Here is a 21,237-nt window from a genome sequence, read left to right on the forward strand (position 1 = left end):
GGGGGGGGGGGGGAGGAGATCTACAGCCACCCCCAGATCAGCCCAAGTGTCCTTTCTCAGCCCTTCCTGTTAACGAGGGAAACAATCCACCTTTGTCTTAAAAAAACATTTTAAAGTGATTAATAACAGCTTCTCACTGCAATTTGGGGGCCAACAAAAAAAATTGTGTCAACATAATCAAAGCAAACATCGGATGATGGATGGGAATTCAATAGCTTTAACTTTTGCTTTCATGATTACCTTTCAGGGGTCCCTGCACAAGAAAGCTGGAGGGCCCTGCGATTATCATGCTAAAAGTGGGGCTGCGCCGGCCAATAATTAGATTTCTATATGCATTGCCCTTTCCATATTTTCAATGAGCGACATGGGGAGCTGCTCTTTTGCAGGTTTGAGAGAGTGAGGCTCTTTTCTGCCGCTCCTAAGCGTGGAATTAGGATTTTGCACTGGGGCTGCGACAATGTGCGGGGACTCTGTTGGGTGGCACATGCTAAGATCTGCGCGGTATTGTTCCCCCTTCTCAATAAGACAGGGCCCATGGTCACCAGGACTCTTGCACCATCTGTTACCTTGCTGCTAACAGAGCATTCTCACATTGTCCACAGCTGCAAGGAGAAAACGGGGGCAGATATTTTGTGCCTTTACGTTTCTGCCGCTGGCCCATTTTAAATTGCAAAACAGACGCCTTTGCAGCCAAAAACACACAGAGAAGCTTAGAGCTTGGGTTAAGATTTTTAAAAGCGAGCATCTGAAAGTTCAGCTCCTATGATCATATTTAGACTCAGGAACAAGCAGCCTGATTCTCAAGAGCCCAGCATTCCCATTTTGACCTTTTTTCCAAAACCTAATTTTGCACATTCATTAGCTTCCACCGCACCGAGACTGCCCTAGCAATATTTTCCATCTACATAGAGCTGTCATCCTCAATGTATGCAACAGGCTGGATCTAAAATCTGGTGCATCTTTAGGCCGTTTACCAATGGCAGAACTGCAGTCCACTGCACTAGGCTGCATGGAAGTGGTCCTAAAAATATTAGGCTAAGAAAAGCCGGCATGTTAGTACAAGATCCCACGTTAACCATAGTTCCCACAGTTCTGTGAAACAACAGCTTCAAGCTCTCTAAGGAAAGGGCCTGCCAAATGTGAATTCCTGGATAAACACCAACACACAGTCTTTTAAGAGGTTTGTTCATGGCATAATATAGGAGTTAAGATGCTGCAGCTTCTCTCCCTCTTTTGCGAGGCTTGGGGAGGTAGAAAGGAAAAGACGTGGAGAGGAGTGACACCATGATGAAGTGGCCCCATGGGAGCATGCATTGAGTCCCAAAGGCCTCCATACCCAAAGCAACCCATCTGCTGCCATCAGGAGAAAGCATTGAGCCACTTGATCTCTGCACCTCTTCAGCACCATCCCACCGCTTTCACTTTCTGTGGGCAGCCTTCTATGTACTTCGCCGATTTGTCTGCTCATTACCTTCCTATTAACACTGGCTCACAAAGGGAGCATCAAGTTCTGGTGGGTGGATTTACAAATATGGGGCTCAGACAACAGGACGGTCACCACTTCAGGAACAGGTGAAGAACAACAATCCAAAAAATGTTTCCTCATTAGCACGTGTCCTTAAGAAATGACATTTTACACTACTGCTGCTTTAAAATTTCATTTGAAAAAGATCACTCTTTGGAAAGCAACCTCCACGCTCTAGAAACACTGCGTATTTAGCCGTTTCTGCTTATAGGTAAGAAATTAAGGATAAACTGGCTTTCATTAACTTAAAAAAAAGGTATAATTTAGCCCCCCTTATCATATTCTCTCAGTGTATTGGTATATTAAAAACAGTGATTACAAGTGTCACTTTAGCTTTACCACTGTTCAAAACCTGGAGTTTTTCTGAATAAAAGCAACCTATAAAAAGCCACACACCCAACATTACCCCTGTGTGAAATACCAAAAGAAATGACCTCTTAAAAGCAGTAAAAATATAGTTTTGTCCCTTTAGAAAATACTGTACAGCCAGTCTTTTCTGAACTGTTGCACAAAACAAGTATTTCTTTCTATTCTTGGTTACTGAATAAAACACATCAAACCATCAGCTCTTTACAAAATATTCTTTTATGAGAAATGCCACATAAACCCAGTATGGTTTGTAACAAAGTTAGCCTAAAAGGGATTGCGCTTGCAGCCTTTGCCTTTTGACCTCCCATGGTATTTTAATCTTCTTAAAATAAGTTACAACTGTCTGAGCAATTACCTAGGAGCAAGACCTAGGTCTGGGTCTCACTCTGATCGCTACCAACTCACTTTGTGACTGTGGGGAACCAAGTCTGTGGCTGTCTGGTTGTGCAAAAAACAAAACCAACACACAGATTTTGAGAAATTGCTTTCTGGGGGACGGTGGACCCCCAGTGACAACCTTCTGTTTATTTCCAAGATCATCCATAGGGTAAATCCAACTCCCAGTGCCATGTGCTTTAAAGATCCTGCCTTTCCAGTAAAAATCATTAACTTCAGCAGCATTACCTAAGAATTAACACGACTCCACAAAGAGCTCAGAGATCCTCTGATGAAAGGCGACTTAAAGTGCAGGACATAATGAAAAGGACGGACCTGATTCTGAACTCTATTTGGCAAAACTAAGAGAATGTTTTTTGTGGTTGGGGGGAGAGACAGTAGGTGCAAGCGTGACCTTTGCACCCTCGTGCGATTCCCTGTTCCCCCATTAAATGAGGCAGGCAACAGGTGATGCTACAGAGGCAATTTTGATGAGATCAGATCTGCTACATTTAGGGCTGCCGTGCAATGAACAAACATTTCAGTTAGAGGTTGCAGGAAGATTGGTTGGGTGTGCCTATGGACAGGGATAGGGGGCAGGGTCAAGCTGTAGTTCGTTAGCCTTACCAGATATGTAGATCAAATGTTCTTCACTTCAAGGATGTACAAATACCCAAAGGAAAACACAGGCTCTTTCTTCTTTCGTCTCTGCAGTTTTAGGCATCACCGTCTTACCTGGAGAAAAACACTACAGGAAAACCAACACCGCTTTTCAGCAAGCTCAATTAAACAAGGAAGAACGCAGGGTAAGCAAGCCATGAATTTCTACAAAAAACTGGTAGAGGGAGAGCAAGTCAAAGAGCAGGTCTGTGCTCAGGCAGCTGCTGTAACATATATACGTTTGTACAATCGAGAGCTCTTCTGTCCTCCTACGATCAGCCCGTCACCAAATGTCTATGTGGCCCGTGTAGTTGAATTTGGAGGCACGTGTCTTTCTGGCGAACTCCTTGGGACCTCATCCTTGGGTTTTGTTAAGAAGGAGGCCTCGTAAGCATTTGCCAAATAAGTTAAAAAAGTACACTGACAGTCAGATGTCAAATAATTTCACTAGTTTATTACAGATTTTGCAAGCTGATATTCAGTTTGGTGAAGCCAACAATGTACAAACCAAGTGAAATGGGTTCAAATGCTTTAAATTCACGCCCATTTTCTTCAGTCCATTCACACAGAAAAGTACAACAAATACAGAACAAGACAACAGAAAGCTGCTTTAGGAAACTGAGTCAAGGAGGGGAGAAGTTTTTATTTGCAAAGGTCTGAGGCGTATGAAGCAAACAGCCTCTTGGGAGGCATCTTACCCTACCTCTGAGTTTCTCTAAGTCATGAAACAAAGTGGGAGATGACAAACCTGATTGCCGGCAAATTCAGCTCTCGGTCACAGTGATGCCCGTCCGGAGCAAGTCCACTGAAACCAGCAGAGTCCTGTTGACTTCACTGAAGTTACATTTAAGGACAGAACCTGGCTCAAGTTGGTTTTTTTTAATCATCATCATCATAATACACAACCGTTACACATAATAATTTATTCATCTTGTCGCTAGACTACCACAGAGACCAAACGCGTGCTCCCGAGGCAATAAACTTCTCCATTCAAGTCAGTGGGGCCATCACCTGCTTAAGGAGTATACCAAGATCATGTCCAAAGAGAAGGTAAAAAAGCAGGAAGTTTTGCCAGCAAAAATAAAATGGCTCAAATCACACCGCTCTGTGCGCACAATGGGAGTACAGGACAGCCTCAGCTCTACAGTGAATCGCTTTGGGTAAACACCCCCCCTTTCAGCTTACCCCTGCTTTTGGAAACGGAGGAGCGATTCATACTAATTCAGGGTCAGATGGCATTTCTTGAAGCTCAAGATGATATAAATGCATCTAATGCCTTTTTAAAAAGGTACTCTGGAGATGCAATGTCAAGCTGGCTAGTTAATTCCTTTGCAAATTAAGACTGCCATTTACAGCTGCAGTTAAGTCTTTTCTTTTGGGGTGAGGAGGATGAAGGGGAGCTGGTGGTGAGGAAAACAGCACGTGTTCATTTGTGAGCACTCTTCAAAACTCTGCTGTCTTAATATGCAACAGAAGGCAGCAGTGTAGGAAGATACTGATGCTCCCAGCATCAACCCATTATGGGAAAAGTCAGTGAACACCCACAACCATCATTTTTTTCTGGTTGAAAAGAATCCTAAAATGCTACAAAAGTCCACAGCTTGACCCACTATTTAGATTTGTAAAAAGCTCCATTTTTTCTTGGACCCTGCATACACACAGGTGATAAAAACCATATCACAACATCAAAACACTTCCACACTAAAGAACAGGCATTTTTTTTAAAACCTCTGACATGCTGGTATTTCTTTTTTCATAAGTAATAGTTAAACGACTACAACTAACTTTGTTACCGCTCTTGAGCTTCACATTTTTACAATATTCAGAATATTAGTGGTTGAATAGAAATAACTACTATACATATTGAAGGTATAAACTACAAAAATAAAAAAATCATTCTGTTTTACTATAAAAAAATCCTATAAAGAGTAAATGGCTCGAGGTACTCGAACAGTTACAAGAGCTGATAGTGGACACATGGCTAACGAGGGATGTAAACTTTGAAGACCCAGATTGTAATACTTACAGTGCTAGCTTCTGTTTTCGCTGATAAGAAAATTCAGTACAATAACCAGTTTTCTGTCAGATGCACATTGTTCATTTCAGAATTTAACAACTGAGTTTGAAAACAAAGATTGTGGTAAAGAATGAGGGCACACATACATGGCAATAGTCAAAGAAAAGCCAGCGATAGTTTTCAAACCATGAGTGTATTCAGGGTTTTAGAGCCGGGCTGTCACACTGGCTGCAACCCGCAGGCTACATCTGCCTGCAGAGCTCCCAGCAAGGCCAGTTTGTTCTAGCAGCAGGGGTGGAGTGAGCCGCTCCCGTCCCAGCTACGGGGCCCGTATGGGTGTGCATGTCGGCACTGGTGGGGAAGCACGGAGGGAAGGAATGACAGCTGTGCTAAGCCCCATGTTGCTCATCACCCAGCACTGATGCTGGGTCCAGATGTGACCCTGGATCTGGTTTGGAGGCATGTGTGAGACTGACACCCCTGTTTTAAAGCATTAATGACCACATCCACAGCTGGGTTAAGTCAGCGTAAAAACACTGAGTTCATTTAAACAACGTTGATTCACTCCAGCTGAAAGGATCCAAGTCCTTCATATGTGGAATATTTTGTGTACTCCTTGAACTAAACAGGGATGTGGCGCCTACAATGCTTTCAGGACAGGGCCCTAAACAAATGGCTGAAATATGGACCGTGTAAGCGCTGGTACACAGCTAAGAGTCAAACAAGGGGTGTTTTGTTACCCCCCGGTGTGCAGCGATGTGGCTAGCTCACTTTCAGTAGGGGCAAAAAGTAGTAAGAGCGTGGTTATAGGAACCTCTATTTAAATCTACAGTCATTCTAGTTTATTCCTTTTTTTTGAGCTGCAGATGTGCAAGATAATAAAACGGGGTCAAAAGAGCGCCATTCCATTAAATAGAGGCAAGGTTTTCATGAATGTCTTACTCTTTCATCTTATTAACTAGGCTATAGTTATCTAACTAGATTATCTAAATTATAGATTTACTTTTAACAATCAAATGTTTTGTCTAAGACAGAAGCTAGCATCTATTGTAACATGCTTTATGCTGTGTGAAGCTCTGGAACAGCAATTTAGGTAGTATTTGTTCCAGATAAATACAGTAACTTGTATGTTGGAAAGGAACAAGGATCCGGATATATACAGTGGGAGGGAAGGCACGGCTGCACTGACCCTTGGGCTTCCTTGACCACTGCACAATGTCCATTAAGGAACGTGCGGAAGAGAAAGGGTCCCCCTTACAGAGAAGGGAGAGAGCATTTTAGGATGATGATTTACTATCTTAGGAAGGTTTTAATCTAGGCTTAAAGGGGGCTGGTAAACTGGTCAGAGAGCTGCAAGTGGGAATAGAAAAGACAAGAGGGAGAATACCGGGGCAGCCTGCCAAACATCAGAGACGTTGCTACCCAAATGGCAGGAGTATGAGAAATGAGCAAGAAGAATGCAAAGTTTTAGCTCACCACATAATCTGCAATTTAATTGGCACTGCAGAGGCTTGGGGGAATAGACTGATGGACAGAAGCACTGGTTCAGAAGAATATATAGCTCGTTCAAAAAAGACAGGCAAGAAAAGATTTGTCAGTTATCAAACATTAATGCATTTGTTCTGAAGTATAGGAGGAGGTGAGAGGCAGATGAAACTCTCTGGAGCTAGCCCAAGCACTCTCTGAACCACTGGTAATTATCTCTGAGACCGCGAGGAGTGTGTCAAGGTCCCGCAGAACCGGAGAAGGGCAAACAGCATCTATCCTCAAAACAGAAAGCAGGGTGGAGGGACTGGTGACCTCTGGGCCCTACCTTTCTACAACTAGCTTCTAGGAAAAGTGCATTAAATTGCTAGAGGGAGCATTAATCTACCATTAATCCACCTGGCAGCCTACAACTGACAAGCACAGGCCACAGATCTATGCACATAAGGAAACAGAACTGAAACAAATTAGGTACGAGCACAAAAGTGCCCATTGGCTTCAGAATGGCTCTGACTTTGAAGGACACCAAAAGCTTCAAATTCAGACAAAGTGAATTTAAAAAAAATAGTTTCCCAGTAGCCCTGCCAAAGTATATTTTATTATTAAGAAACGTATTTTTCTTTCCACTGTTGCTGTTTGAAAACTCTGAGGGGACGACCCCGAAGGACTTAATCATGTAGGAATACTATAGTAAAAAAAAAAAAAAACAAAAAACCAAGCTAGATAACAGCAACTGGACCACCACGATTTTGTGGTTAGTGAAAAAAAGAACAAAGGTTCTTCAGCACAACGTCAAATAAATGGGATTAAATTTCACTGGGCTAAGACAAACTTGGCACACGGATGTGATGCTGCACGAAAACTGCCCTGGTTTACCCTGACTGCAAACTTGTCAGCATTGCAGCATCAGAAACAATTTCATTCCAGTGTGTTCAAACACGGTCCAACTCTATCGTGCAAACTATCCTTTAGTCCTCTATTGATTTTTCCTTGCGCTTCCAAAGCATTCACCCTTACATCTCCAACTGAAGCTCCCAGTACTCAGGCCAGGGAAAAGTATGAGTATGACCTTGGGTTTGCCGGGACAGCAGCGAAAGTGACTGTACATGAGATGTTGCTAAACGCCCATCTTTGGTTTAGTTTTGCAAAGTCTTAAAATTTAAAAAGGGGATGAAAAACCTTGAATTTAATCCAGGAGAGCAGCAGATTACAATAACATTCAAATCCAATGGTGATTTTAAGTAGTATCGATCTATTTAAGGAGGAGCCTCAGTGCATTAAAAAGGAGAATCTGGACCACGTGACAATTTCCAGGAGTCTTCTGAAGAATATTGCATGCACACTACCAATAGTGCACGCTTGGGTACAAATATCAAAGCCTTGCACAACAGGATGAGCGTGAATGGCAGCTACCCTCCCAGCTATTTTATTTCAAAGGGGAAAAAAAGCCAGAACAGCGGACTTGCAAAGTTTCTTTAAAAGGGCTCAAAAACATTTAAACAGTCCTGCAAAAAAGTGTGTCAGAGCCCAATAATTTTTCACCCTGATTTAGGAACTGCTCAAAGTCACTTTTATAAAATTAGGTAAAAGTGGAAAGAAAGAAGTTCACCCCTCAGCTGGGCTGTGTGGGCAAATTTCAGCCCATCAAAAATGTTTTTACTTGTGCGTTATGAACCCTGAAAAAGACAAATTTGTAACAGAAACACTATCCACAACCTTTAGTTATGCTAGGAGAAGCTGCAGAAGAATTTTTGGGAACGAGTTTCTTTTCAGTGCTTGTTGCACTGATACTTCAGTATTTGTCCATCTATGCATTTCTATTATGACCAATAAGATAGATTAGAAATTACAAGTGGTCATGACTTGTTAGCCTGCAACATCCTGCTGCTTCTCCTGTTATATCAGTCCCAGGGTGGCGGAATCCTTTAGGCTATGGGAAGATATGAATTTCAACAGCAGGGCACCCTCTTCTGGATAACCAATATACTACATTATTTGTATGCTTCCAAAACTCAGTGCCAATTTTTAATAGAATCAGAAATTTCAGCAGACTAGAAATAATTGTTTTAGGTGCTACGTTCTAAATTTACTTTAAAAGTACGTTTTAGCAGGTCTCAGGTATAATGAATATGCAACACTACATTAGCATCTACCAGTAAGCGTTCAGCTGCTTTTTGTTTTAATATAATTTATACAAAAATTAGAGTCAGGGAGCTATACACCACTGACATTTACTCCCTGTAGTCAGACCAGAATGAGTGTTATATCAGGCAGTAACTGAGAGCAGAATTAATTCTGGATTTGTGATGACCTGGAAAAAAATATTTAAAACAAAAAAGGAAGAACAAGAAAAGTTAAAATGCTACGGGGTGAAATGTTAGCAAAGTCCATGTGGTCACTTGGCCTATTTAAACTCTAGCGTTAACAATTACATTTTCAGAAATCCTCTGACAGACAGATGACAACGAGAGACCACTGAAGTTAAAAGGAGCAAAGTGTGCCTGAACTGGAGATAAACTGTTCCAATGGCAAACAGTTTTTCTCCAGCTCTCAAATACAGCTTTGGGAAACGCTTTCAAAGCCTGTAAAAGCTAAAATTTACTCTCCACCATCAGGAACTGCTGTGTGCAGCACAACTCTCCCCTTCAGCTAAGGGATGATCAGGGCCACTTCCATAATCTCAATAAGCAGCTCTGCAGAAGTGCCAAGCAGGTGTCAGATCTTCCTTCAGTACCCATTCTCTGTGCAAACACAAAACTATCGATGCATGGATCTGCACCGCCCAGAGAGCATTACACACAGTTAGGACCAGAATCTGAGCACTGTTTGAGGAGGTAAAGTTAGAAGAAGGAGCCAGCCCACAGGAGATGTAAAATAACCCCTGACCAACAGCCTTGTACCAAAGAAGTGACATTTCTGCTCTTCCAACCAAGAAATAAAACAAAAAGCAGAGAGAAAGCTTGCTGACTGTGTGGCTCCCCAGAAAATACAGGACAGTGATCTGGCCTTTCCTTTAGATCACAAAGCAACATGTAATAGATTTTGTATTAAGCAGAGGAGGGAGGGGGACCGGGATTCTTGCTTCTGACCCTGTAAGCAATTTTGTGACCTTTGAGTATCTACGTTTTGGGGCAATTTCCAGATCAGCTTTAAGCACCTCTTCCCAATGTAAGTTTAGATCAAGTATCAGCATAACTGTCTTACTGAGACAGCTTCTTTCAAAGTATACACCAAGCTTTTCAAGAGGTTTGCAACCTGTTTGTAAACACAAATACAAAAGGCTCAGAGCATAACACTTAAATAAATGTTAAAAAAAGTGGATCATTATAAGTTACTTGAATATAAAAAAATAAAAATGGAAATTTGTTGCTTTGAAATTATTTAGCTTGTAAGTTATTTAGCAGGTACAAGCTAAACCTATTTTTAACTAAGATGACAATGGATTTATCTGTAATATGGTTTTGTTGCTTTGGGTATTTTTATAATTCTTTTCTACTTTTTATACGTTTTCCATGACTCACAGTGCTCTTACGTACAAATGAAATTAGGCATACAAAGCTATGGAATGTGACATTTACACATTTACAATTAATTATAGTCTAATCACATATACAATCCACTTGCTGATGGTCAGTAGTAGTTAGACTCTATCCAGTCAACTTTTTAGAAGGGACACCATCAAGTTAAAAATATTTTTCTCCATTCCATTTATGAATAAAAGTGGAAGAGTATATAAGAGTAATTTTTTACCACATATACCACACTTGTTTTTCCATTGCATGCATTATAGAAAAATAAACCCCAAGAGGTTAGTTTTACCTCCTGTTCTCATGCACCGAGACAGTGTTGTGGTGTTTCACTTCCCAACCTGTAGGAAAGTGCTAAAGCAAAGTAAAAATAAATAGTTTTCATAGTTTATTTAATCTTATTAAAAGTGGGGTTTTTTAGTTTTTTGTAACCATTTTATTTTACAAAACCTAAGTGTACAGCTTAGTGTACTTAGCAGTGTCCCTTCAATGCAATATCAACGAAATAAAAGGAAAGTCACTTGGGGAGACTCTGGCTTACGAATAACAAAAGAAAATTCAGTGTCAAGACCAAGGCTCAAAATTGACAAAAGCAACAAGAAAATTCAGTGCTGAGACCAAGACTCATCTGTTAATTTTTCTCACTGTGCTTAACTATACAGTGCACATTCAGCATAAAATCACTTGCTCTCAGGACAGAGTCTTTTATAAATGGGCTTCCACAGGTTTAGTTTTACCATGAAACTCCTGGCTTTTGTCAGCTTTCGGTACTCACTAACAAAACAGCAGATAATGACTTCTATTGACCAGGATGACTACGTAACCTGAGAAGCTCCCTTTATGTCAGTATTTGCTTTGAGACAATTTTGATGGCTACCTAAACAAAACATTCACATGTCCTGTTAAACATTCAGAATATGTACATCAGGCATGGCCATACGTGATCATGCAAATCATGTTTTACCTTTTATGATACCATCAGGAAACAAAGGGCTGGAACTTATTCTACCTATTAGGCATATAAATGATACCAAGGCATTTGAGAGTAATTCTAACCAATCTTTCTCAGGTCCTTGAAAAAGCGTTAATGCAAAAGCTAAGCAATAAGTTACAAAAGTAAATGTGTTAATGGTTTTTCAGGGACTCGAGCAGAGTGGAACAGGATTTCATTTAGATATGTAAGTGCCATTTGGATACCTAATGGTTGAAGCAAGGATCTGGCCAAAGGTTTATAAAGGTTCTTGAGTTGTTTTAGCTATCAATATATTTTCCCTGAATCTACTCTCACATACGCAAGTTATAGATCCTGATTTGTTCACCTTGGCCTAGATCTCCATATTCATTACCAAGGTGGTAGACAAAATGATTTCCCTCTTGGCTACTTTCAGATAACGTTGAGGCAAATTCTATTACCTCCAAAAATATATGTTTTTAAAACGTTGCCAATCACCACCAAAGAAATGATCCTGTTAAAATGACAGCTCCATTATTCAAAGCCCTGCTTTGCTATTTCTTTCACGTGTTCCTCAAATAAGTCTTTTTCAAGTCGGAGTAGCACACACTGCTTATTTTAAAAAAAGAGAAAATCATATTCTCAAGACATACTAAACTACATTTAGCTGTAAGAACCATCAGTGTAAATCATGGGGAAATATACATGAAAGCAAGGTACCGTTTTCATGAATAAAGTGAAAGCATGGCTTTTTTTTATCCCTTTGCCAGTCACAAGAATATACCTTACTGCATCGAAAAGGTATTGTTATTGAGATAGAATATTTAATACAGAGCTAATTATGCATTTCCATTAAAATTGATTTTAGTAACACACGCTGAATTCTGCAGTCCCTATATGTCTTCATCCGTCTGTTCCCTCATGTGCTCCTGCTCAGACACGCTGGAGGCATCATCATCTGATTGTTCGCTTGAGTGATACAACATCAGTGCATGTGTCTTATGAGTTATGGTAACAGTGCAGGGCCCCTGAGCCCACGGCTCTCCATCCACCTGCATTGGCATCTTTGAACTCTTCAAAATCAGCTAGTGCCAAATAAAAGAGGACAGATAGAATCATAACAGTTCACTGCAGCCACAAACACATTCACAACAACTTTCTCTGTAGTGATGCTGCAAGGTTGCAGTCTCGTGTTATTTTAGTGTATAATGGACTATGCACATCTATAGAGGACCTATAACCAAGGGAAAAGACCATCTTAAATACAACCTACCCTCACAGTATGTGCCTGTCCTAGACGAACAGGGTTTGCCAGCTTCACTTGGATCTGTGCACAGTGGAAAGACCCATGAACTCCGACAACTTCCAGCAATCCATCATCATGCCTGTAAGTTAGAAAGACACGTATGCGTATCAAAAAAATCAATCTGTCTGAACTGCATGTAGTCCTTATATTAAGACATAAAAGTATGAAGAAGGTGAATGCTGCAATATATACACGCTTAAAGCTCTGCATTTCCTGCCTGAAGAACAAAATTCAATACACATTATAAAAATCTTACTATTCCTCCTAAAGTCTATGAGCAATCCATCAATAGATTTACATGGGGCTGCAAAAGTAAGAAAGATTAATTGGGCAGGGCCCTTACATTGTATTGGAATGTATACATGAATCACTGATGCATTACGTACCTTGCTAGGGGGTAAGGCTCATCACCCATTCCTTCCCAGAGCCTGCAGCCTCCTCCCCAATATCCGATATTGAGGACAATGATACCTTCCAAATTTGGCAGACTGATTCTCTCGCCATCCAACTCTAGCTTTAAAGATACACAACAGACAGTTAGTAAATTACTGTGGGTAGTAAAAGCCTCATCCAGGGGCCAATGAAATCATTCATATATTCAATAGGCTTGGGGTCAGCTGCTTATTATCCCTGAATTGTGTGTAGTAAGCTCTAAATAGCAAAAAGTACACTAGACTGGGAGGGTTATCCTGGGTTATGGAAACCAGACCCTATCATCCTAGGCAAACATCACAGAATCCTACCTCTTCAATTCCAAGTCTCTTTTCATTCTCTATTTGTAAGTAGCTTTCCCATTCTCCTGCTCATACTAATAATCCTTCTCTGTCTCTGCCCCAGCTTTAATTCAACTTTCTTGTACCTGGGTGTCCAGAACACATTATCAACTGGCATTAAAGCTTCCCACCTCTACTGGAAACACTTTGGCCTCTATAGCTCATATTCTAAACTTCTAGTTCGGCTACACTTTTTCTTAAAAATAAGAATGCTGCTAGGTCTTTTCCATCTGAGGTGCTTCTGCCTTGAGGAAGATGTGTAATTAAGAGATGAAGTAGCTACCTTACCTCAACCTTTTTGTTAAGATCTTTGCATTCCTGTATTAAGCAATCTTTGGTTCCATAGAAAAAATATACAGCCTAAAAAAAGGAGGAGGAAAAAAACCAGAATTAAAGATAAGGAGAGAGATGACAGTAGTTTAATGAAACTTGTTAAGAGCTTTCTCTGAAATTATATAACACAAGATATTTGCATATTACTTTTGAAGATTTCTTTACAGGAGGTCTACACGAACACTGCACCATGACCAATTAAGAGGTTTTTTCCTTTTAAAACAAAACTGGACAGGGGTCACAACTCTGCACTCAAAAACAGTTGGCAGCCAAAGCCATTAGAACAGTAATTCTCAACAAGGGTGCCACAGCACTCAGACTGACTTGAGACCTTCTCATGGGTGCCATGGGGTACCACACAATGCTAGTTAGGTGTACAAACATAGCTCGCAAAATAAACCCAGAGGGCTCCTACACACATGCGGGCAGCCTGCTCCGATGTACTGCAAATCCAGCGCGTCGGAGCATGGAAATTGAGACACACTCCGGCAGCCTTGCACGTCACATGCATCAGCATTGTTGTGTGCCTCCACGTTGACAAAATGGCAGTGGCACGCTTTGAACTAAAACTCGTCCGATGAGCTTTAGCTCAAGGGACCCTGCTGCCATTTATTCAACTCAGGAATGCGCGGCGATGCTCTTGCACATGGGCACTTTTAATTAGCGCAGCTTGCTAATTGAAGTGCCTGGTGTCATGTCTGGAAACGCATGTAAAAATGCTCAGAGATTTCAAATAGGAATCCATAATCGTGGTCTTTCTGAGTTCTCTGCAACAGCAAATCTGCTCTAGTATTTTTCTGTAGTCAAAAAAGAGGAATGAAAACGAACAGCTGGAATCTTCTGGGGGTGCGATGAGTCTATCCAAGGGTACTGCAAGTTTAAAAAGGTTGATCCAGTATATGTCTGATCCAGTATATGCTGCTCCTGAAAGCAGCTCCTCAAGAGCTATGGGGTGGACTTCTTCTAAAATGTGTTGGCATAGGGAGGGAAACTGGGGAGACAACAGGTCTGCATAACTGATCAGGACCTCAAGACACATACTGTCTTAAGTGACTGAACATCCTGATGAAATAGGCTGTAGCCTACAAAAACTCACAGATCAACTCTTTCAGGGATGCATAAGGTGTCATCTTACCCTGCCTTCATCCTGCCCAAGAGGTACAGACCCTACACCCCAGTGGAACAATGAAGACGAAACTCAGATTCAGGTCTCTGACTTGACTACAACAAGTCATTAGCCTGATCTCTTTCTTGTAAGTTTTGACATCATGCTAGCTGGCACAGCCGTGGTATTTAGTAACAAAATGCCAACACTGTAAGAATATGAGGCCCTATATTACAGCAAATGGTTAGACTTCCATCCAGAAACAAGATGTTTATCTTTTTTGTGGTTCAATGTTACAAAACTTTCAGGTATTTTTTAAAATTCTGTTTCATCTGGCACAGTTATATAAATCAGCTGATAATTACATACTTGCATAAATTAATGGAAGTGATTTAATAGCCTTGAGATTAAAGCAGGGGCAGGAAATTATTTCGGGCAGAGGGCCGCTTACTGAATTTTGGCAAGCCATTGAGGGCCACATGATAGGCAATGAGGGGCAGATAAATATTAATTTTCTAAATTCTTTAGGGGCCCCGCAGGCCCGATAGAATGGCCTGGCAGGCCGCGTTTTGCTTACCCCTGGATTAAAGGATGCCAAAGAAAATGGAAATAATTTTGGCTTTATCCATGGTGAAAAGCAGAAATGTTATTTTACTAAACACACCTTATTAATAATTCTGCTGGAAAACAGAGATGGAGTCTTCTCACGATGTGCGTGGAAGTTTAATGCCATGAGTGCATCAGGTCCTACAGAAAAATAGTTGTTCATTGTGAACACCTGTAGGACAAGAGTTCTGGTTAAGATCATGGAGAGATAAAACCCTGGTAATGTGGAATTCAAGAAGTAACTAGCATGCAAACAGAAGGAACAGATAATAATTTTCAGTTGGTTGAGAAATAATTAAGAGATGTCTGTTCTCAGATACACAGGTGCTTCAGTGGAAGCCTCTGACAGGTGAAAGCGAATCCCTGCCACAGAAAGAACAGAGTACTATGAAATTAAAATAGCCAAAGGTTTTCACTGGTTCTGTGCACTTAATACAGTTACCACTGAAATTATTGCTGGATCCAGGAAGTTTGCACACACTTCTGAGCAACCTCCAGCTTTGACTTCCTCAGAGAGCAGGAAATCCCAGAGATCACTTTCAAAGCCTTCTATTTTGGAAAATATTTCCCTTGGCACTAATGGTGTTCCCTTAGCATTTAAAAAAATAAAACAAAGCTTCTTAGACTGGCAAACATCTAGCAAAGAAACTAAATCCCGTGTTACCTTTAATGGATCCTACCCTTTTCCTTCTGATGGTACTATACCCTTTGAGAGATGTACAATTCAGAGGTTTCATACACTATGCACACTATATGAGAGGCATTTCATCTCACTCAAATCATATACTAACACTCAGAAGATGGTGGCCCTGTTCTTTTCTTGCAAAAGTAAGTGGGAATCAGGAGGAACACTGCTAAGTGAATCACAGATGTGTTAAGGAAGATGAGAGCAAATTGCTCTCATGTAAGTATTCACTTTAACACAGATCTGCTCATCTTTTCCACACACAGAATTGTTGGCTTTTTCCCCACCTCAAACGTTTTGAAGGGAGAACACATCATTTTCAACCTCCCTCAGTTTTGATAATGATCCCTGTTACTTTAAGATTATTATCTAGTAACTTCAGTCCTATGTTTGGTTTATTGCAGCTGCCTGTTGTTTTCAGTGCTTCAGCACCATTATCTCAAAAGCTTCGCTCCAATTTTCTAACATAACATAGCAGAAGAAAATAAAAGGTGCCTTTTGTGATACTCAGCACAGAGAGTTTTCCATTACAAACAAACATCACGCACATTGTTTTATTTCCTAATCAGTTCAAAAAGGCATCCTATGGGATCCACATTTAAAGTTTTCAAATCATACCTTTGGTTTTCTTAAATTGTAGTATCCTTTGTTTGTCACCTGAACCTTCCACCTGAAAAAGAAAGGCTATTATTTAGCCCCAAACTAGAAGCTCAACTGCTCTCACCCATCAAACTACTGTCACGAAACAATCGTGTACAAAATTAGCAATCAAAAAGGCAGGTGCATGTCAGAACATCTAGATGCTTGATTATTCAGAGGCAGCTCAAAAGCAACTTCTCCATCAATCAATCCCTAGCTGGTCGTTCTAGCAATTACATTGGCATGCCCCCCACTGCTGTCCTTTTGGTGTTTCTTTATACAAACACGGCCTTACCTTCTAAGGCCAAACTGATCACAATGCTGTGGGAGTCACCTCTATGTGGTGTTGCTCACCTGTCTAGTTTAATTCCATCTGCTTCCATGACATTTCGTAAGATTTGTTCCACTGGGATTTCTCCAGCATAACCTGCTCCCCAGCCCAGCGTATTAGACAGATCGTTGCCTGTTCCCAGAGGTAAAATTGCAACTTGTGGAATATACCGTTCTTGTCCCTGGGAGATGACAAATGTCACATTTTAGGAGGTTTTTTTTAGGATCCACTTCTTTCCTTTATTCCCCAAACTTTAAATAATAAACAGGTATTGTTAACTGGAAAGTTGCTCCATGGATTATTACAGTGGAACAACTGGTACCCGAAACATGGCAGACATCATTTGTGATAGAAAAACACAAAGGCAAGAATTTTTAAACTAGGAAAGAAATATATGGAAAATTCCTCATGCCCTTGAGAGCAGCAATCCACTGTAGTAATGCATGGATCAGAAATACAAATCAGACCTCTTCCTACAAGCCCAGTTATGATCTAGAAGCTAAAGCGGAGGAAGAGAAGCTGGAACTTCTGTTTTGTTTTCTTCACTGTACCACTGAGTTGCTGCAAGAGCTTGGCCCTTCTTTTCTTTTGGCAACAGAAAGAAAGGCAAGCGGATCCAAGACATAAATACAACAACTACATGAGACTCTCTTGATGTCTTTTTGGACATTCTTACTAAAACCTTTTAAACTGAGTGTGTGCTCTCTTTAGAAACAATATGAAACACCACAGTACACAGTTTTCCTCATTCCTTATTAGCAAACAGTACTAGAGTGAAAACAGCTTTTGAAAGGGACACCAGACAACAGAAGCAGATGCATTATTGAAGTCATATTGCTGCATTAGCACCATTATCATTTTTGATGACTATGGAGGTTAGCACCATTATCATTTTTGATGATTATGGAAGTAATGACAATGTCTCAAGTCTAAAAATGTTTGGTGAGAAATAAGTAATCATAGTCCAATATTAATAAAGAGATTCGAAGCAAAATCAAATCTCTCTTTAGACAACAAGGGGAAGAGTGGATATAATATGCTACGCCATCTAAGCAGAAGGGCTTCTGAATTAATGTTCACAATTTGCAGCCATTTATGAGTTTCATGAAGAGTTTCTTTCAGGGCATATAAGTAATTCTGTGAATCTTTCCCAATCGGTTTTCTCAGACAGGAACAACTTGTATCTAGATAAGAGATTAGGGTTGAACACTTGCTCAACTACAGAAATTAGATCCTCACCACAGATAGCAGGTTCATTTTAAACAAAATACCTTGATCTTCATTTCATCAATTGCATCCAAGACCCAGCCCACTGTGCCATCCCCACCGCAGACAAGGACCCTAACAGAATTGCAAGGCAGCAGGGTACAAAGCTGGAGTGCTTTCGCAGGTGCAATTTTCTTCAGGTCAAAAACCTATGAATGAACAAAAATAAGAATGGAAGTTCCACAAATTTCAAGAAGTTTCTGGATTTACTTCAGAGATCAAATCACGTCACTTTAAGAAACCTATCAGGATTGAAATGGAATAGCTCAGCGCCCAATGCACAACACTGGCAAATGATCAGCCCAGTCTTGACTTTCAGACACCAAATCCCACTTGTCATAGTCATGTGAAAGGTCCAGTTACTTCAGTGGGAATGCACACATTAAAAATCAAGTGGAACTCTGTCCCAAGTAAAGTGTGTTTACATTCACTCATTTTAATCTTTCACATTTATAAAAGTCAAGTTTAATAAAATAAAAATAAAGTGGGGTCTTATTACAACAGAGATGTGAAAACAAATGTATTCTATGAAACGTGTCTAGGTGTTAATTTTTTTCAGAGACCTTAATTATGACAGCTATGTTCATTGCGAGAATGTGTTTTGAGCCTTCAGACGAAGAGAATTAAGGTTCGGTCAGGAAATCCAAGAAAAACGATGTTACGTCAGAGTATCCTGTGCCATCCCATTTGAGTTTAAGGTGAAAACAGCAACTCGGGAACTGGCAGCTGCAAGTGCTGTCATTTTCACAAGTGAAGTTAGGCTTAATAACACAGATTTCAAAATAATTAGAGGATCACTCGTTAGATTAAAAGTATTTTTTCATTCTAACTGCTCCACCTTGTTAATTCAAGAAGGTATGAGATTGAGAGACTAGTGGCAAAAATAAGCAGTGTACTGATTGCTGCAGATACTATATGCATTACTGACATATCACACCTTACCAGACTAATGGAAAAAATATGCCTTATATCCTTACATTTACAGCTCCTATGTTTGAAAGGTGATGACTCTTTTCTCCATACAAGAGCTGCATGAAATTTTCCTTAGCTGAAGATCAAGTTCCTCACATTTGTGAGAGCCCTGCAGGGGAAGTGATGTTCAGGGGTGTAGCAGGCACTAGGGTGCTTGTTACTGGCAATGGTAACTCGGGCTTAGCTGCCAGTGAACAGGGCAGCACAGCCAGCGGTTGCTAAGGCAACCGATTGGGTCAGCTGACCGGAAGGGGGCAGAGCCTGGCCCTTATAAACAGAAGGCTGAGGCCAGAGGCAGTTCCTCTCTGGCAGCCTGAGCAATCGGAGCTCTGCTGCAGAGCAGAGCAGGCCCGAGCAGCCTGACCGCCTACATGTTGGTACAGGGTGGCGCAGAAGTTATGTTACAGCCAGGGGCTTATTTTGTGTTATAGCCGGTTGGCTCATGGCTTTGTGCTTTGTTTGTTATTGTTACGCCGAAGGACCGGGTGAGGCTGTAGGGGTTGGAGGAGGCCTCAGGGGAGCTCCCCAGTAGCGTGGGGGTTCCTAGTGCCCTGAGAGGGCACACCAATCGGGTGCCAGAGAGGGCACCACAGTCTGGTGCCGAGGCGACGCTGCATTTGGGGGTGTTGTGACCCCGGCCCCGTGTGGGCAGTATCCAGAGAAGCCCAGTGGGGCGTATGACCCTGAGGAGGGGGTCTTGGGGGCCAGGTACGGCTACGGCCACCTGAGCCCCGATCGCGGAAAGCACGAGCACAGGCCCCAGTGTGGGTGGGGAGCGCAAGAAGCGCGAGGCACAGGCCGCGGTTGGGGCGAGAGCGTGGGAAGCGCAAGGCAAAGCCCCGGGGGGGGGGGGGGGGCGAGAGCACTGCAGTGAGCCCCAGGGGGGGCGAGAGCACTGCGGCGAGCCCTAGGGAGGGGTGTCCAAGCAAATAGCCCCGGAGAGGGCGTGCGTGCGAGTAGAAGCCCCAGAGACGGCGAGGACATAGAGAGGCCCCGGGAGAGGGCGGGTACGTGGAGAAGCCCCAGGAGGGGGCACGTATAAGATTAGAGAGCCCAGTGAGGGTGGACGACTATAGCCCGGTGAGGGCCAGTCCAAGATTGGGGGAGCCTGGTGAGGGCGGGCGTACAACCGTAGCCTGGTGAGGGTGAGCACGGGAGTGAGGAGCCCGGTGAGGGCGCGTATAGGATTAGAGAACCCGGTGAGGGCGCGTATAGAATTAAAGAGCCCGGTGAGGGCGGGCATATGAGTAAGATGCCTGAAAGGGGCTGGTAAGGAAGAGCAGAGACACGATAACGTCCGGAACACCTGAGAGGCTTGGGGCGTGGTATTGGGGTGGCAGGAGCCACGTGACACCCATGGGGTTAGGGTACTGGAACCTATTCGCGAAGAGCAGGGACCAGAAGGGCAAGGACACCGAGTCCAAGGGGTCAAGTAAGGCAGCCTCCCATTAATCTATTAGAACCATCAAAGTCGTGGCAGGCGAGATAGAGGGTGCATTTGAGGCCCAACTAAGCATAGCAGGGGCGCCAGGAGAGATCACGGCCGCTCTGGGGTCCCCGCCCCGTGACAAGGGGTAACTAGCATGGGTTCGTGCCAGGCCGATCCTGCCTGACTAACCTGGTCTCTTTCTATGACCAGGTAACAAAGAGCTTAGATGTGAAGGAGGAAGTCGATATCATCTCATTGGACTTCCAGAAGTCTTCGACACAGTGTCCCCCCCCAATTCTGGTGGGCAAGCTGAGGGGCTGCGGCATTGATGAATGCACAGTCACATGGGTGGCAAGCTGGCTCCAGGGGCACACCCAGAGGGTGGTGGTGGACGGATCGATGTCGACCTGGGAGGGTGTGGGCAGCGGAGTCCCCCAGGGCTCAGTCCTGGGGCCGGTGCTGTTCAACACCTTCATTAGCGACCTGGACGAGGGTGTGGAGAGCACCCTGTTCAAGTGCGGTGATGACACCAAGCTGTGGGGTAAAGTGAATATACCGGCAGGCAGGGACCGCATCCAGGCAGACCTGGATAGGTTGGAGAAGTGGGCAGTTCTGAACAGGATGCGGTTCAACAAGGACAAGTGCAGGGTGCTGCACCTGGGGAGAGGGAACCAGCATTATGGTTATAGGTTAGGGGCTGCCCCTCCCGGCAGCACAGGGGCAGAGAGGGATCTTGGAGTCATGATTGACTCCAGGATGAATATGAGTCACCAATGCGACGAAGCATTAGGCAGAGCCAACCGCACCCTGTCATGCATCAACAGGGGCATCACTAACAGGTCCAGAGAGGTCTTGCTCCCCCTCTGTGTGGCGCTGGTCAGG

At 42.6% G+C, this 21,237-nt stretch overlaps 1 protein-coding gene across 3 annotated transcripts in view; it reads right to left on the bottom strand.

Annotated features, from left to right (window-relative positions):
• Window positions 1–3,363: 3,363 nt before the first annotated feature.
• DGKE (diacylglycerol kinase epsilon) overlaps window positions 3,364–21,237 on the bottom strand; it is a 37,778-nt gene continuing 19,904 nt past the window's right edge. Inside the window, exons 4-12 of one of the 3 annotated variants that reach the window (XM_019517142.1) lie at window positions 17,960–18,103; window positions 16,712–16,869; window positions 16,337–16,388; window positions 15,476–15,622; window positions 15,092–15,205; window positions 13,278–13,349; window positions 12,603–12,730; window positions 12,184–12,295; window positions 3,364–11,995 (exon numbers count right to left, since the gene is read on the bottom strand). In XM_019517142.1, coding sequence (XP_019372687.1) covers window positions 11,804–11,995; window positions 12,184–12,295; window positions 12,603–12,730; window positions 13,278–13,349; window positions 15,092–15,205; window positions 15,476–15,622; window positions 16,337–16,388; window positions 16,712–16,869; window positions 17,960–18,103 — 1,119 coding nt within the window. In that variant the 3' untranslated portion in view covers window positions 3,364–11,803. Of the gene's footprint in view, window positions 11,996–12,183; window positions 12,296–12,602; window positions 12,731–13,277; window positions 13,350–15,091; window positions 15,206–15,475; window positions 15,623–16,336; window positions 16,389–16,711; window positions 16,870–17,959; window positions 18,104–21,237 lie in introns of those variants that run through there. The other 2 variants (XM_019517150.1, XM_019517159.1) reach the window with 2 other exon arrangements.

The sequence above is a fragment of the Gavialis gangeticus genome, unplaced genomic scaffold, assembly GCF_001723915.1.
Source record: "Gavialis gangeticus isolate Ggan-Ray unplaced genomic scaffold, GavGan_comp1, whole genome shotgun sequence".
In the NCBI taxonomy this organism is placed as follows: Eukaryota; Metazoa; Chordata; order Crocodylia; family Gavialidae; genus Gavialis; species Gavialis gangeticus.